This window comes from Bos javanicus, chromosome 19 (assembly GCF_032452875.1).
Source record: "Bos javanicus breed banteng chromosome 19, ARS-OSU_banteng_1.0, whole genome shotgun sequence".
Taxonomy (NCBI): domain Eukaryota; kingdom Metazoa; phylum Chordata; class Mammalia; order Artiodactyla; family Bovidae; genus Bos; species Bos javanicus.
Window position 1 is genome coordinate 18,534,903 of NC_083886.1, and position 16,283 is coordinate 18,551,185.

General features: G+C 49.2%; 1 protein-coding gene across 2 annotated transcripts in view; it reads left to right on the top strand.

Annotated features, from left to right (window-relative positions):
* ASIC2 (acid sensing ion channel subunit 2) overlaps positions 1-16,283 on the top strand; it is a 1,207,137-nt gene that overhangs the window by 1,175,662 nt on the left and 15,192 nt on the right. For both annotated transcript variants that reach the window (XM_061390402.1, XM_061390401.1), the window contains exon 4: positions 14,384-14,534. In XM_061390402.1, coding sequence (XP_061246386.1) covers positions 14,384-14,534 — 151 coding nt within the window. The remainder of the gene's footprint in view (positions 1-14,383; positions 14,535-16,283) is intronic.

A 16,283-nucleotide genomic window follows, 5' to 3' on the forward strand; every position in this document is an offset into this window, starting at 1 on the left:
CTTGCTCTGCTCCAGTGCCATCTCTCTGCTAGACCATCTCTTCAGTCTCCATGGAGACTCGCAGGAAGGTACCAGTGCCCCCTTCTAGAGGTGAAGAAACAGCTGAGAATTAGAATCCGGAGCCCCATTCCAAAGTCCACTCTCTTTTCTCAATATCATGTTGTATATCCTCTGACACTTCGTGCCTCTGCAACCCCTATCAACTTAAAAAATATTCACAATCTAAAAGTTGAGAGTTGTGTTTTATTCGGTGGGAATTTTTGACGACTCCAAGCCCAGGAGAAAGCATCTCAAGGGACCCTGAGAGAACTGTTCTGAGGAGGCGAGGGCAGGAGCCAGGTGACACAGAAGTTCTGCAACAAAGGGCAGGTAGTCTGACCATCAAAAGATTGGTGTTAATTAAAGGAAGCCAGATATCTCAAGCTGTGGAATTGAGTGCTTTTCTGTGTATGGGAAGATGCAGGAGTCTGGGCTTAAATGCAGTCGTTCCTCTCATATGCATCTCAGCCATCTGGGGCCAGTATCCTATGTTTTCACACCCTGAGCCCCCTTGGGCTCACCCTAAGGAGTGACTGCAACCTGGTGGCTCTTAGGTCACAGGTATTCTTCCCCTTCCTGAGTGTCCTTAGGGCTCACCAGATGACGGTGGAGGGCTGGAATCGCTGATGATGGTGACATCCTTGTTTACTGACATGGCAGGAAGTACTCCATATCTTATCCCCAAGCTATCTTTTCCACGAGCCCATGTGGTGTCCTGTGTGGACACTGACATTGACATTCCCTCAATGGAAAGGTGAGGGTGAATGTCCTTCTCAGGAGCCAGCCCGTAACGGATACAAATGACTCTGAACTCCCGAGGCTGGTGGTGTATCGATCTTTCCACTGTAGTCCTTCCTAATGGTCTAAGCACTTAAGATGATGTCTATGAAAGGGCAGTGTGTCCCCAGTTCCCCCTCAAAGCATTTCCTGGACGTACCCCGTAGACTGTAACTATCACTGGGATCACCAGCCCAGCCATACAAAATTGAAATCATTTAGTGGAAAAGAAAGGTTTTTTTAAGCTTGTAAAGTACTCTGACTGTGTAAAAAATGTGGCCCAGCATGCTGGCGATGGTGGCATTTCTAGAGACGACGGCCAGGAAGTCACAGTTTGAAGGACTGATAGGTAGTGATAGATGAGATTTTATGATTATAATGAGCCCCCCAATGAATATTAATTATTTGGGGAATGATGGAACACAGTGTGGTGTTATAAACAGCCTAGATGCAAAGCAGGTAGCCCTCTTTGAAAAAGTGCTTAAGATTCAATTAAATGTGAGTCCAGTTGGTTCTTCCCAGGTGGCACAGTCGTAAAGAATCCGCCTGCAATGCAGGAGACGTGGGTTTGATCCCTGGGTGGGGAAGATCCCCTGGAGAAGGAAATGGCAACCCACTCCAGTATTCTTGCCTGGGAAATCCCATGGACAGAGGAGCCTGGTGGACTACAGTCCATGGGGTCACAAAAGAGTTGGATACAACTTAACAATTAAACAACAATGACAAGTTGGTGCAGAGCTGAGCTGGAAAGATCAGACCTGAGAACTCAGCCCCAACCTGAGAGTTAAGTGGCTCAAGAGCATAAACTTTAGATCATTTTCCAGGATCCACGTTTATTTTTATTTTGGTCCATGCTGCATGACTTAGTCCCCCAACCAGGAATCGAACCCAGAGCCCAAGGCAGTGAGAGCAAAGGAGTCCTAACCACTGGTCACCGGAGAAGTCCTCCATCCACACATTTTATGCCGTAAATGTCCACCATCCCCACACTGGGAAGTTCCAGGAAGAGGATAATAAAAGAATTTTATGACCCCTGTTGTAGGCATACAGAAACTCCCTGCCTGCCTGCTGCAGAGCCTTCACCATACAGGGTCACAGCCCAGGGAGGAAATTCCCCCAGGCTCCTGAACGCGGGCATCTAGGGTGGCAGCAGTGCCATCCCATAGGGTGAAGGTGGCGGCCGCTCATTCTGATCCCCTTGCTGGACTTTCAGAGGCCTCGGGTGGAGTGTGGAGCACAGAGGTATCACAGGGCCCCCACCTCCACCTCTCTGGAGCCGCACACTCGGTCAGTGCAGGGGCTCAGCAAGCATCCTGTCTGTCCATATTCAGGGCTAGGACATGTAGCGTGCTGCTGGGTCAGCTGGACGTCCTCCTAGCTGGTTCAGAATCTGCTTGAGGGCCGATGGAGGGCTGAGGCAGGGATGGGGAGGAGGGGATGGGCAAGTGGCCCCAGTGAGGACTGGAGGAGGCAGAGGGCAGAGCTGGGAGGGGCGCCCTGTGTTCAGCCCACCCCACCCCCAGCACCCACTCACGCACACTCCCAGCCTGGGTGGAAGCCACACCGAGATAATAGACCTACAGCCTTGGCCTTGACCGTACAGAACAATTTACTATTCCATTTTGCTTCCAGATTTTCTTGGTCTGTGATTGTGAGTTTTTTATTCCTCCTCAGACACCACCCCCACCCCAACTCTGTGCCCATCCAGATGTCGGGAAAGTGGATTCTGGATGGAGCTAAAAGCCAAAACTGTAGCAAATGCACTGAGATACCTTCACTTGGAGAAAAGCTGTTAGGTGAACGTTTCACCCTGGACCCAACTTCTCTTTCAAATACACCCACTGAAAAGAGCCGGGTTGTAAAAGGCCCCCATTCCAATAGAGACTGTGCATGGAGGCCAGTTCTGTGGCCCTACAAATACATTCGAGACCCCAGCCCCAACCCCCTGCCCTGTCCATTGGAACAGGAATGTTTTCATTATTTATAAAGCTGCTGTAATTCAAGGGGAGACAATGGGATGATGGTGCTTGACGGCCAGCCAAGGAGGGAACCCAGGCAGGGCTGTAGTAGAGGGAGACAGGCTGCTCCAGGTCCCAGAGCGCCCTCTGGTGGTGACACGCACACCTTGATCCATGTGAATGTCCTGCTGTTGCGCAGTGCACGCCCTGCACAGCTGTGCACGGCAGTTCTGAGATGGTCTAATCTAACAGAGCGAGTGATCAGTCCCTCGTCTGGCCTCTCCAGCTGATGATACTCAGAGGTAGACATTGGACGGAGGGATCTTCTTTGAAAGATGAAAATACTCCCAGGGTTTAAAAAAGAAAACAGAGGAAGTAGATGAAGAGGAGGGAAAGAAAGTTCAGGGCAGAATCTGGAGCTCAAAGGGCCACTTTCCAGCTTATGGAGCTGAGAGTGTGAGTCAGAGAAAGGAGCTGGGTGAGTCAGGACCCCCTAGAACCATGTCACGAGAACCCCAGCAGCACTGAAGTCCAGGGGAGAAGCTGCCAGGAGCCCAGGACAGGAAAAGACAAGGATACTTATGCCAACAACCTGCCCAGGGTTGGAGGGAGTAAAGAAAACCCGAGGCTCTGAGTAGGATGGTGCATGGTCCAGGGCAGGCCCAGAGTGAGTGGCCAAGCCAGGCTGTGTGCCTCCAAGCTCCCTCCTCTGGATAAGACCCCCTCCCTGCCTGCATCCCTACCACGCTTCCCCTCTCCCTGTTTCAACCAACAAATCACACACCGAGACAATTTGCTGAGAACGCACTGCTGGCACTGACAGCACCCGCCCAAGAAATTGTGTCCGGATGAAGATGTGATGATAATGGTGTGTCGGCATGCACAGACACACTTAAGCACGCTCTTCTGCCGAGGCAGCTCTCACCCCTGGGGAGTGGAGGCAGGGCGTGAATCCTGCAGGGACTGCTGCCTCCCCGCGATGTAGATGCACTGCAGGCGTGGGAGTCACCGTAACAAGGATGGAGAATGTTTCAGTCACCCGGGGCTGTTCCAGGGTGCTGAGCAAGGCACACCGGCCGACATTCGCCCACATGCACTCTTGTTGCCCTGCCAGAGGCTCCCCCTCCAGGCCAGGACTTTCTTTACCTCTGGGCCTTGGCCTGGGCAGGTCCCTGGACCCAGAACACCTTTCCCACACCAGATCTAATGAACAACAGTCTTTCTAGACTCAGCTCGCAGGTGACCACTGCCTCCATAAAGAGTTTTCTGACTTCCGCCCCCACTCCAGGTTGGTCTGGCTGTGCCCTTCTCAGTGTCCCCACGATTCCTATGCACTGTGGCTCCATTTCAGCACGTGCTTCGTTAGGTGCACGCCTGTTCTTTCTAGAGTGTAAGCCCCCAGGTCATAGGAACCAGTTCTTATTCATCTTTGTAGCCTCAGTTCCTCCTAGCTATGTTCCTGGGACAGATTTATTGCACACTTGCAAAGTGAATGAGTGAGTAAGTGGGTAGAAGGATGAATAGATGGACAACGGATGGATGGATGGAGACTAGATGAATGGATGGGTGGAGGGCGTGGATGGATGAATGGGTGTTGGTAAATGGATGAATGGATGGATGGAGGGAGGGATGGGTGGATGGGGAGTTGGTGGATTGATAAATGGATAGGACGGATGGAAGGATGGAGGCATGAATGAAGGGTGGGTGGGTGGATGGATAGATGGATGAATGAATAGATGGATTGAGGGAGGGATGAATGGAGGGTGGGTGGATGGATGAAAATAATAATGAAAACATGATATTTTTATGCAAATAAAACTGCACAAGACTGTCCACCCCATGACACCAAAGCTGGAAGATCCTTGGAGAGCTTCAGAGGCATACCTAGAGCCAGCAAAGCCCAAGGTGAAACTCATGCTAGAATGAGGAAAGCTATAGTCTTTTTTTAAAAATCCTTTCTTTTTTGAGTAAACAATTCACTTTTTTTTTGCTCTTCTCACATTCTCTCCCACTCACAGACATTTTTGCAATGGATGTAACCTCGTTATTATTAGTCATAAACCATGGGTAATTCGCTTTTTAAATGGACTTTGTTGCTTGCTGAAGTGCTGCATCAGCCACTACTATGACTTAGTTTCCCGCCAGCACAACAAGGAGCTCTGTGTGTGACCCCTCTGCAGGTCCGGGGTGTTGCTCTATTCCACTGGGTGGATCCTCCTGTGGTCCAAAGGGTCTGAATGCCAGTCAAGGATTTTCCTGCACAAGAGGGCAGGCTGTGGTTCCCATTCCCGCAGGGAAGTCACATTCTGTATTTTATAAGGCACATACTAAATCTTATTCAATCTATGGGAATGTTTAACAGCATGTAGTTTGATGGTTTCTACAGATGAAGCTTCCCCAAAATACAACATTTCCTCTCGGTTCTGATTTCACATCTGTGATCGATTGGTGATGTCTGCCAGACACCAGAGTCGGGGGAGGGGTGCAGTCACGTGGTTTGCCTTATAGCTCACACCTTATACCATACTACACCTGGGGGTTATCTATTCCCAGATGCTGCAGGTGAAAAAGTTGTGTCCCCTAGAGAGGACAGTGGGGTCAGGCACTGCCAAGGTCAGCTGTCTCCTGAGCACCTTTCAGGAGCCTTGCAGACAGACAGACCTGAATTTGACTCCTGCCTCTCACTTCTTAGCTGTGTGGTGTTGGGCAAGTTCCTGAAGTTTGCTCATCTGTAAAATGGGGAGGATAATGTTTAAGTGGCAGAGCTGTCGTGAAGGATAAACTGTCCAATGAACCTATGCAGTATTTCCCATGTCTGTGTGGCACAAAGGGGGACCCGAGAGTGGGCTCTTGTCCAACACTAGGAAATGAATTGTCCGAGGAGACACATGTGCTATCAAATCAAGAGACTTTACTGGGAAGGGGAAGCCGGGTAGAGCGCAGCAGGGTAAGGGAACCCAGGAGGACTGCTCTGCCACGTGGCTCACAGTCTCCAGTTTTATGGGGATGGGATTAGTTTCCAGGTTGTCTCTGGCCAATCACTCCGACTCAGGGTCCTTCCTGGTGGCGCACGCATCACTCAGCTAAGATGGATTCCAGCAAGGAGGATTCTGGGAGATTGGTAGGACGTACAGCATCTCCTTTTGACCTTTCCTGAATTCTTCCGGTTGGTGGGGGCTTGTTAGTTCCGAGTTCCTTACCAGGACCTCCTGTTGTAAAATAACTCATGCAAATGGTTACTATGGTGCCTGGGCAGGGTGGGCGGTTTCAGCCAGTGTTTCCCCTAACACTGGAATCTGGAGAACCCATGCTCCCATCCCCAGATCTCTGCCACAGTCTCCACCATCCATCTACACACACATACACCCCGCCCCCAGTAACTGGCTCTGCTTCCTGTGGACCCCGCCCACTGCAGTATTAGGCAAGGCAGGATAGGTAGTGACGAACGTGCAAATGGTTGGGTTCTACCTCCAGCTCTGTCTCTTACTAGTAGTGACTGTAGGTCTCTTTTCCACTCCAGTCTCCCGAGATATATTGCTACAATGGAGATCATAAAAGTACCAACCCCACAAGGTTGTTGTCAGGATTTGAAGAGTCACTCCAAGTAAGTTAGTAAGGGTTCAATAAATATCAGCAATGTCTATATCATCAATTAGTCGACTGTGGGTCTTCAGGGCTAGTAGTTCTTACTCACAAAGGGTCATTGTGAGGATTGAGACACTGTTCTTCTAAGCACCTACATGGGCTCTCCAGCCGGGACCCCAGCTCAGTCTCTCTGCGGTGACTTTGACTTCTTCCTGGTGCCATCTCTCCTACTTTGACCTTGGGGGCTGAGCTGTGACTAGAGCCGCAGGGACAGGAGGCAGGGATGCCTCACTGCTTCTGCGCTGCCTACAAGGACCTGTTTCCCCTGAGACATCAGAGCTGCCTGTTACTGACTGATGGGTGGATTTGATTTTCGTATTTGATTTGATTTTAGTATTGTTTAAAAGGAGCACAATATAATCATTTGTGAACACACTTAAATCACTCAGCAGGATGAAATAAAAACATCAAACCAAAAATCACAGCTCAGAAAGCAGGCAGGCTCTGATTTCCCCCTCCATCTGGCTGGGCCAGGGGAAGTTACTGTTGTAGTGGAAGGTGGGAGGGCATGGGTAGGACCAAGGGGGACCTCATGAGTCTCAGACCACCAAAGACTTAAGGCCCCAACCATCACAGATGGGATGGGGCTTCCCAGGTGGCACTAGTGGTAAAGAATCCGCCTGCCAATGCAGGAGATGCCCAGAGATGCAGGTTCCATCCCTGGGTCAGGAAGATCCCTTGGAGTAGGAAATGGCAACCCACTCCAGTATTCTTGCTGAAAAATTTCATGGACAGAGGAGACTCTCGGGCTACAGTTCAAGGGGCCGCTTAGAGTTGGACACGACTGAGCACACACGCATCGCCCCATAACAGATGGAACAGGGAGGCCCAGAGAGGTTGAGTGACAGGCTCAGGGTCACACAGAAAAACCTGCCCTCAGCCCAGGACTCAGATGTGATTCGATGCTGAGCCCACCTCAATGTAGGGCTCGCAGGGACCAACATGAAGGATCCTCTGCTCCTGCTGGATTGGCTCTCCAGCCGCCCACACTCATCCTCTGTACTGTGGCTGGGAGAAAGCAGGATGGTGCAATTCATTCATTCATTCACTCATTCATTCATCCAGTTAAGTACCAAGCACCCACTATGTGCCAGGCCCTGTATTAGAGGCCTGAGAGCCAGTGAATCAGGAAGAGCTAAGACTGTGGCTGGAGAGGCGAGATGCCTATTAGGACAGGCACGTGGGACCAGCCGCCTACTGACACCTTAATTAAATGAAGGACTTTCATAAGCACTTCCCAAACCTAAGACTCAACAAACTCAGGAAGTACTGCGAGCGAAGCTCTTCCCACCTATTGTCTCATTTTGCCCTCAGGGAAGCCCTGCTCCTCACAGAACATTAGCTCTGTTTTGCAGAGAAGGCCCAGAGTAGCTAGGTGACTTTTCCGAGGGCACAGAGCCGGTCCCTGAGGGTGCCATGCTCTTCCCGCTGGGCCCCAGCTGTGTGGGCTTGGGGACGAGGAAGGGAACAGGTCTCAGGGATCTGGGAACATGCCTTCAGGTGGTGGCAGGAGGGGTCTGTGGCAAACAGGAGCCCTGGAGAGCAGGTTCCCCGTTGTACTCATCCGTCTAGCCCCAGCGCCCACATTGTAGGAGTTAATGAAGAGCTTGCTCGACCGAGCTGGACCACTGGGCTCTGGTGGGCCACAAAAGCCCCCCTGAGCCTTTGTTAGCAGCCCAAGCTGTACCCTGACGCCTCTTCCCTGCACCCCAAGGACAGCCCCCTCTGGCCAAGCACTTCTTCATCCACAGGAGTGAGCTGAACACTCCTGCCGACTGTGTTCTCTGCAAAAGAACTCACAAAGGGGATTTTTCCCTTCACTCTCAAGGCGGTTATTCCCAGAGTGACAGCTTCCCACCGGCTCTGAGCCAGGATCCCTCTGGCCTCTTCTTGATCAGTTTCCCCAACACCCAAAGGGAAGAAAACACCTTCTGAGCCAAATACTCAGACTCGATTGATCATCTGAGAGCAGCCCACCCTCTGCCCACCCTTTCTCCCAGTTTGTATCAAATGAGACACAGAAGCTCAAAACCTGGAAGATTCTGGAGGCGTTTCAGCAGCTCTCTGGTCCATATGCCTTGCTTTATGCAGCAGGAAAGTGAGGTTCACAGGTTACCACTCCTGCCTGAGGAACCATGTAAGTCACTGGAACCTCACGGGGTGTTCAAACTCTGCACTGTAAGCCTTGGCATTCCTGCAAGATGCTTGGGGGTCACCGCAAGGGCCAGGAGACTGAGTATGAGACTCTGGGCTCCCCATCCCCTACCTGCACCCACAGCAGCTCTTCTTTGCTTGTTTATTATATGTGTTCATGTCATATTTGATTTGAAGGGAGGGAAAGTTTTATGGCTTTTGAAAGTCAGGAGTTTTGCAGTCTGAAAGACCTGGAATCAATGTAATCTGTGACCCAGGGAAATGGGGCATAACCCGACTGAGCCTCAGTTTCTTCATCTGTTTAATGGGGATAACAATATCAACCTTGCTGCTCGATGAGAAGATAAAATGAGAAAACTCAAAGGGCCGGCACAGAGCCTAACACATGGATGGCACCCGATAAAGGGGCTTCACTTCTTCCTAGAAGCCCCAGCAACGCTCCTCTCACGACACTACCTGTTAATTTCACTTCTTACACAATCACGAAGAAACGGTCAAAACCACAGCGTGCTAGCTAGCTTCCCAGTTAATCAAAGGTTGATAGAGATCCCAGAGAGACTTCAGAAGTAACAGAAAATACATGTGCATCACGAGTCGTCAGGGTGTGTTTCTGCATTTCTGGTCAAAGCACGGCAGGGGTCTCTGTTGCCAGGTCACTGTACAAGGTGAGACAGAGCCCTGGTAAGGAGATAAGATGCCAACAACATCTTCAGTTTATTCAGATCTGTTATTAACCAGACACTCTTGGAGATGTTTTCCTCTTATTACAGAACAAGGCAGAAAAAAATCTTAACATTTGGCTTTAGAATTCCACCCAGGGAGGAAAGTGCGTTTCCTTGAGACTCCATAGGAGAGGATGTTGCCACGCACCAAGATGTCACAGGATGATGCAGCTACTTAAGAATATGTGGGTTCTGCTTCTGGAAAGGATGGCAAAGCAGATGAGGAGAGAGGAGAGCAGGAGGGAGAGAAGGAAGGGAAGGAGGAACATGGAGAGGGGTTAGGCTTAGGCAAGGAGAAGGGGCTTTGCTCTGATGTAGACCCTCCTCCAACTCTGACATCTTCCATATAATCTAACACCCTGGGAGAACGGGCTTTCATGAAAATGAATGAGGGGCTGAGTTTTGCATCCCATCCATATGACCCAGAACAGGGACCGGAAGACATCAGCCAAGGGTGACAGCTGGCTTACACACACCTTGAGTTCAAAACCCACAGTGTCCCTCTGAAGTAGTTAATATCTCAGGGTGTTTCTCATGCAGAAAGGGCAAGTCCCCCACTAAGCAAATGGCAGAGTCAGGATTCCAATCCAGCTGGGTCTGAGCACAGAGCGCGTGCTCCTACAATGGGTCCTCCCAGCAGACAGGGAACCAGGATCCCAGCCAGGTGGGTTACCGAGGAAGAAGTAGAAGCCAGGCAGTTCAGAACAAAGACCCCGAGCCAGCCCTGGAAAGGAGCCGGCAAGAGAATTCCAGAGTCTAAAAGGACTGGGTCCAGGTGATCATGGTGTCCAGTGCCTAAATCAAAAGGCCAAGCGGCTGACACAACAAAAGAGTCGGGTGGGTGCCAGCTAAGCTCAGTGGGCATCGCTCCTTGTCTCCCTCTTCCTGTCTCTCTCCTCTGGTCTTTCCTACCCTTTCCAGGAATAGGAGGAACATATTAATATACAGTCTCATCACTGTCCCAGCGTCCTCCCTAAAGGGGCATCGTAGCCAAGGCCTTAGAGTGTGGGTTGCAGACACAAGGAAAAGGCCAAGGGAGCTTAGCAACTGGTGGCTCAGTTCAGTTCAATCGCTCAGTTCAGTCCGACCTCTTTGCAACCCCATGAATCACAGCGCACCAGGCCTCCCTGTCCATCACCAACTCCCGCAGTTCACTCAAACTCATGTCCATCGAGTCGGTGATGCCATCCAGCCATCTCATCCTCTGTCGTCCCCTTCTCCTCCTGCCCCCAATCCTTCCCAGCATCAGGGTCTTTTCCAATGAGTGAACTGGTGGCTCAGAAAACAAAGAATCTGCCTACCATGCAGGAGACCCAGGTTCAATCCCTGGGGTGGGAAGATCCCCTGGAGAAGGAAATGGCAATCCACTCCAGTATTCTCGCCTGGAGAATCCCCTGGACAGAGGAGCCTCGGGGCTGCAGCCCATGGGTTTGCAAAAAGTCGGACTGGACTGAGCCACTGGCTGACTCCCTCCAGGCATCTCTGACTATGGGCAGCCAGGCTGACTGCAGCGCCACCTGCTGGCACACCTCGGAATCTGCGGGCTGGGAGAGGCTGGGGAAGCCAGCAGCTGAGGAACAGCATAGGCTATCCCAGCACAGGGAGGGTGCAAACACCAGTTTCTCTATAAAATGAAAAAGTCTGTGGAGAAAGGCCTCAAGACAGTGGAGCAATGACAGGCAAGCACCAGGGTATTCTATCACAAAAGTTCTGGGATCTTGGCTTAGCTCATAAATGTAAGCAATTGTGCAAAGCCACTGGTTCCATGGCATAATGGGGGTCGGTGGTGGGGGGAAGCTAAGGATGGATGAGTTGTCAAGTAAAGGCAGGAACACTTTAAGACTCAATCCTGAGCATCTCTCCTCTATCCCTGAGCTGGCTCATCCACCCAACAGCTTCAAGCTCCACCAGAACCCTCCCCCCATTTACATCTCCACCCCAGATCTCCGTCCCCAGCTTCAGACCCCTAGAATAGCTGTCTGAGTACCATCTTGACTTGGATGTCTGCATTGACAGGAGTCTGTATCATAATAACCCCAACACAAAATCACTTGAGCCAAAAAAGGATGGAGATTTTCTGGTCTGTAAAACCAGATTGTAAGGACCGCAGAGGTGGAGCTGGTCTATTTGTTGAAGGAACGAAAGGGCAGAAAAGCATGAAGACATTTGTTAGGGGGAAGAAGATAGGAACAAAGTCTCAGGGGACCGACTAGCTGCTGGGCATTTATCTCATTTAGACCGAAGAGGAGGCTAAAATCTGGGCCTGGAGAATGGGGGTTTCATCACTTATTCAAAGTCACAGAGCTAGCCCATGGAACAGTGGGATTTGAGGTTCTGTCTGACTTGTTCCACTGTCTCTGATTTTCAGATTAAAATTATGGATGTAGAAACAGACTCACAGACTTAGAGAATGATCTTATGGTTACCACAGGGGAAGGGATACTTAGGGAGTTTGAGATGGACATGTACACACTGCTAGATTTAAAATGATTAACCAACAAGGTCTTACAGTATAGCACAGAGAACTCTGTTCAATATTATGCAGCAACCAGCATGGGAGAGGAGTTTGAGGGAGACTGTGTATGTACGGCTGAGTCCTTTTGCTGTGCACTTGAAATTGTCACAATGCTGTTGATCTGTTATATGCCAATACAAAATAAAAAGTTTAAAAATAAATAAAAATTTAAAATTATAGACGTAGGTTCTATGGCTAGGCATAAGGGCTTAAGAAATTTTTGAACCCCCAATGGTACCTGCAATGCTCGAGTCTCTCTCTTCCCATCCCAGCCAGGTAGTTGTATGGTTTCTGCTTGCACACCCTTCATGATGGGGAGCTCACCCTCAAGAGAGTGATTTTATTATTGAATTATAAGAGTAGGTTGCAAAGTTGAGACAGAGTGTATCCTTCTTCAGCGTTAAAGAAGGGAAGGCAGGGGCTGTGCCTACCGCTGTGTCTGCAACATCAATCAATGTGATCGCCCTCCCCACTTCCCTCAGTACACCTGTTCTTGTGTCTGTCTTTCCCTGGGGATTCCAGGAAACAAATCTAATTCTTCTTCCCGGAGACAGCCCTTCAGATATTTGAAGACAGTGCTTCAGGGTCCCCCTGAGGCATTGCTTACCCAGGATAAATAGTCCAACCCACTTTCAGACACCCGTTGGAAAGCAAGAGTTGATTCTGTTCACACTGCGATTTTCCAGCTGCTGCTGAGGGAGGCTTCAGAAAAGCTGATGGGACGAACGATAAACCAGCCCCTGCAGGGAAGCCACAGTATCTGGATCACGCGTGCATGCATGCTCAGTCATGTCCAACTCTCTGCAACCCCGTGGACTGTAGCCCGCCAGGCTCCTCTCTCCGTGGAATTCTCCAGGAAAGACTACTGGAGTGGGTTGCCATTTCCTACTCCAGGGGATCTTCCCCACCCAAGGATCAAACCCGAGTCTCTTGCATCTTCTGCATTGGCAAGAGGATTCTTGACTACTGGTGCCACCTGGGAAGCCCCAGGTCTGGATCATGACCTTTGCATTAAAAAAGGGCGGGGGTGACTAACCCTGAACAAACGGTGGCCCATCCACAGAGCTTCACCTGCTACATTCTAGGTTCATCCACTGTGGGAAACCGTTTTAGAGGAAAAATAAATGAGTCTCTCCCAAAATGATTTTACATCATTTTAGACCTCCAGTCTTGTCAAAAGTCATTATGAATTCTTCCCAAATCCAGTTTGTGTGCTTATGGATCCAATAGTGAGCAACTTGGGGACCCAGTCCATCCTAATCATACACTATCAAACCTACTCGTCAACCTTCCCAATTTACAGATGGGGAAGCTGAGGTCCAGAGGAGAGCAGTGACTTATCCAAAGTTGTTCAGGAAATCTGCAAAATCCTGGTCTGCCCATGCATTCCAAAGAAAGATGAGAGAGTAATGCAAACCTTCAGGGGAAAGGAAGAAGAAATGAGCTATAGGAAAAAACAAAAGAGAAAAGCTCTGAAAGGTCCTCTCTGGAGTGTTTTTCTCTCTCTCTTGTGTCAATTTCCTATAGAGACACAGAGACAATGTAATAGTATACATACAAGCAAGGTTGAAGTCAGAGAGTCCTGGGTCCACATGCTGACTCTGCCAGTGACTTTGTGCATGACCTTGGACAGGCTACTTAACCTTTCTTTTTTTTTTTTTATTTATTTACTTGACCATGCCGTGCGTCATGCGGGATCTTAGTTCCCTGGCCAGGAATTGAACCACACCTACTGCAGTGGAAGCGTGGAATGTTAACCACTGGAGTGCCGGGGAAGTCCCTATTAACCTGTCTTATACTCAGTTTCCTCCCAAATAAAATTATAACAGGAACATCTCCCTCAAAGGAATCCTGTAAGCCTTAAAATAAAATATAAAGAGATTTTTGGTTCTCAGTTACGGTGGAGCAACTTTTACAAGGCTAACTAACCCTCCTGGAACTAACAGTTATAAACTCTGGGCAAAAGATTTCAAAAGTACTACTTTATGGGAGGGAGACTAAAAACAGGGAGGAACTGGAATGTTTATACAGACCTTGAAGGAAGGGAACCACCCTGGATGAAACACACATTTATCATATTTATCGGATCCCTCCTTTCAGAACACATCAACTTCTAAGGAAATATTATAGATATAGCTCAAGCAGAAAGCAGTCATAATGGAGTTATAAAGTCTCAAGCCAGAGTTCAGGGTTGCCAGAAAAGCTAAAAAATGGGGAGAAAAACCCTAGAAAGGAGGGAGGGACCCACAGAGCCCTTATCCCACTTCTCTGCTGCGGAGAAATGCAAGACAACAAATTGTGGACATGGGAAGATGCGGCTGGGATAAAAGACTTTGAGAAGATCAGCATTTATAGGGAAGGTTATAAAAGATAAGATAGGAAAACTGGTTTTGGAGCCAGATGTTGAAGGCCTGGGAGGTCCTTGCAGTTTAGGCTGTCACGCAGTAGTTGATCAATTAATTGTTTATTAATTGCATAAGTGAATGAAGGATGTGTTCCACTGAATGTGCCACTGGATGTGTTGCAGCTGAAGCTCCAGGGCTGACTGCTGCCCCCTGCTTCCTGTCTTGCAGCTCACATACCTGCCCCCGCCGTGGGGCGAGTGCCGGTCCTCCGAGATGGGGCTCGACTTCTTCCCTGTTTACAGCATCACCGCCTGTAGGATCGACTGTGAGACCCGCTACATTGTGGAGAACTGCAACTGTCGCATGGTCCACATGCCAGGTCAGTGCCGGGGGAGGGCGGCCACAGGGCACCCGGGACCGCCTGCGACCTTCTTTGCATTTCTTACCCGATGGGACACTCTTCACCCGCTCCACAAGGATGCCAAGGGATGCTGTTCTGGGAAGACGGTTATTTGATGTGCAGACATTTCGGGGGCCGGTGGGAACATCCAGTCTGGCAACCAAGGCAACATTCCTGGTCTCCAGAGTGGACAGAAGCTTGGAGAGCATTCCTCCCAGTGTTCAATACGTTTGCTAGCTGCTTGCTCTTCTTCCCTCCTAGAGCTTAGTGACCACATATCCAGATGCTTACAATTCTCCCATCCTGGTGTGGTACACATTCAGACACCCAGATGTTTATTGCTTTCCTCCAGGTATTTCCCTTCTTGCATACAAATGTCTGGCACTCTTTCAAGTGGGGCAAGAGTCCATCAGCCAGCAAATGAACCCGTGTGTTCTGACATTTCTGTTGTCAGACTAACAATGCGCATAGCCATCACTAGAGGCAGTCGGCTTGTCACAGCTAGCAGGGGTTGGTGCTGACTGGGGCAGGAAGAGCTTGATTGAGGCTACAATCAGTGGCCTTGGCTTCCAACTCAGCTCCCGCCACATGACTGCTGTGTGACCTGGCACAAGTTACTAAATGTCTCTGTTCTTACCTCCACCATCTTTAAAACACAAACGTTTGCTGTGAAGAGGATAAAATTAAGCTAAGATATAAAAATACTTTGTTGGGAATTCCCTGGAGGCCCAGTGGTTAGGATTCTGAGCTTCCAGTGCAAGGGGGCCTGGCTTTGATCCCTGGTCAGGGAACTAAGATCCCACAGTGCAGCCAAAAAAAAAAAAAAATGCTTTGTCAATTGCAAATGTCAGTGGTGACTGTGTTAACACATGGGGAAAGGGAATTGAGAGTACTGCTGACTGAAGACCTACTATGTGCAGGGAACTTTACTATTGTATTTCATGGCTATTGTTTCATGATTATATCATACTTTAAGTTTATCTAACTAAATCCTGACCTTGGACTTTTAGCTCATTACCAATTGTTTTCTGTCATAACCAATGCTGAAATGAACATCCTTACAGCTAAATTCTGAACGATTGCATTAGAAATCAGTAATTTCTCTAGTAATCTAAATTTAGGATTATCAATCTTTAAAATTGCCTCTGAGAAGCAGGCAAAGACAGAATGGAATAGAAGACAAAACAAAGAGAGAAACATATCAGTTACATTCTTATTATTAGAAAAGAGGAACCATTTCAGTTCTTCAGCTCTTGGGAAAAAAAAGTGTTTAGGGAAAAAATAAGAGGAGGATATTGTGGTGAACTTTGACATTTGTTGTTGTTCAGTTGCTAAGTTGTGTCTGACTTTTGCGACCCCGTGGACTGCAGCACACCAGGCCTCTCTTGTCCCTCACCATCTCCCAGAGTTCACCCGAGTTCATGCCCATTGAGTCGGTGATGCCATCCAACCCTCTCATCCTCTGCCGTCCCCTTCTCCTTTTGCCTTCAACCTCTCCCAGCATCAGGGTCTTTTCCAATGAGTTGGCTTTGACTTTAGCACGTGCGAAAAGAAAAAACAAAGTTTCTGGATTTCTACAGAGACCAGAGAGAATCGAGCACTGGTAAATGCTATCTGGGCATCCCTGTGGCTCAGTGGTAAAGATTCTGCCTGCCAATGCCGGAGATGCGGGTTCATTCCCTGGATTGGGAAGGTCACCTGGAAAAGGAAATGGCAACCAACTCCAGT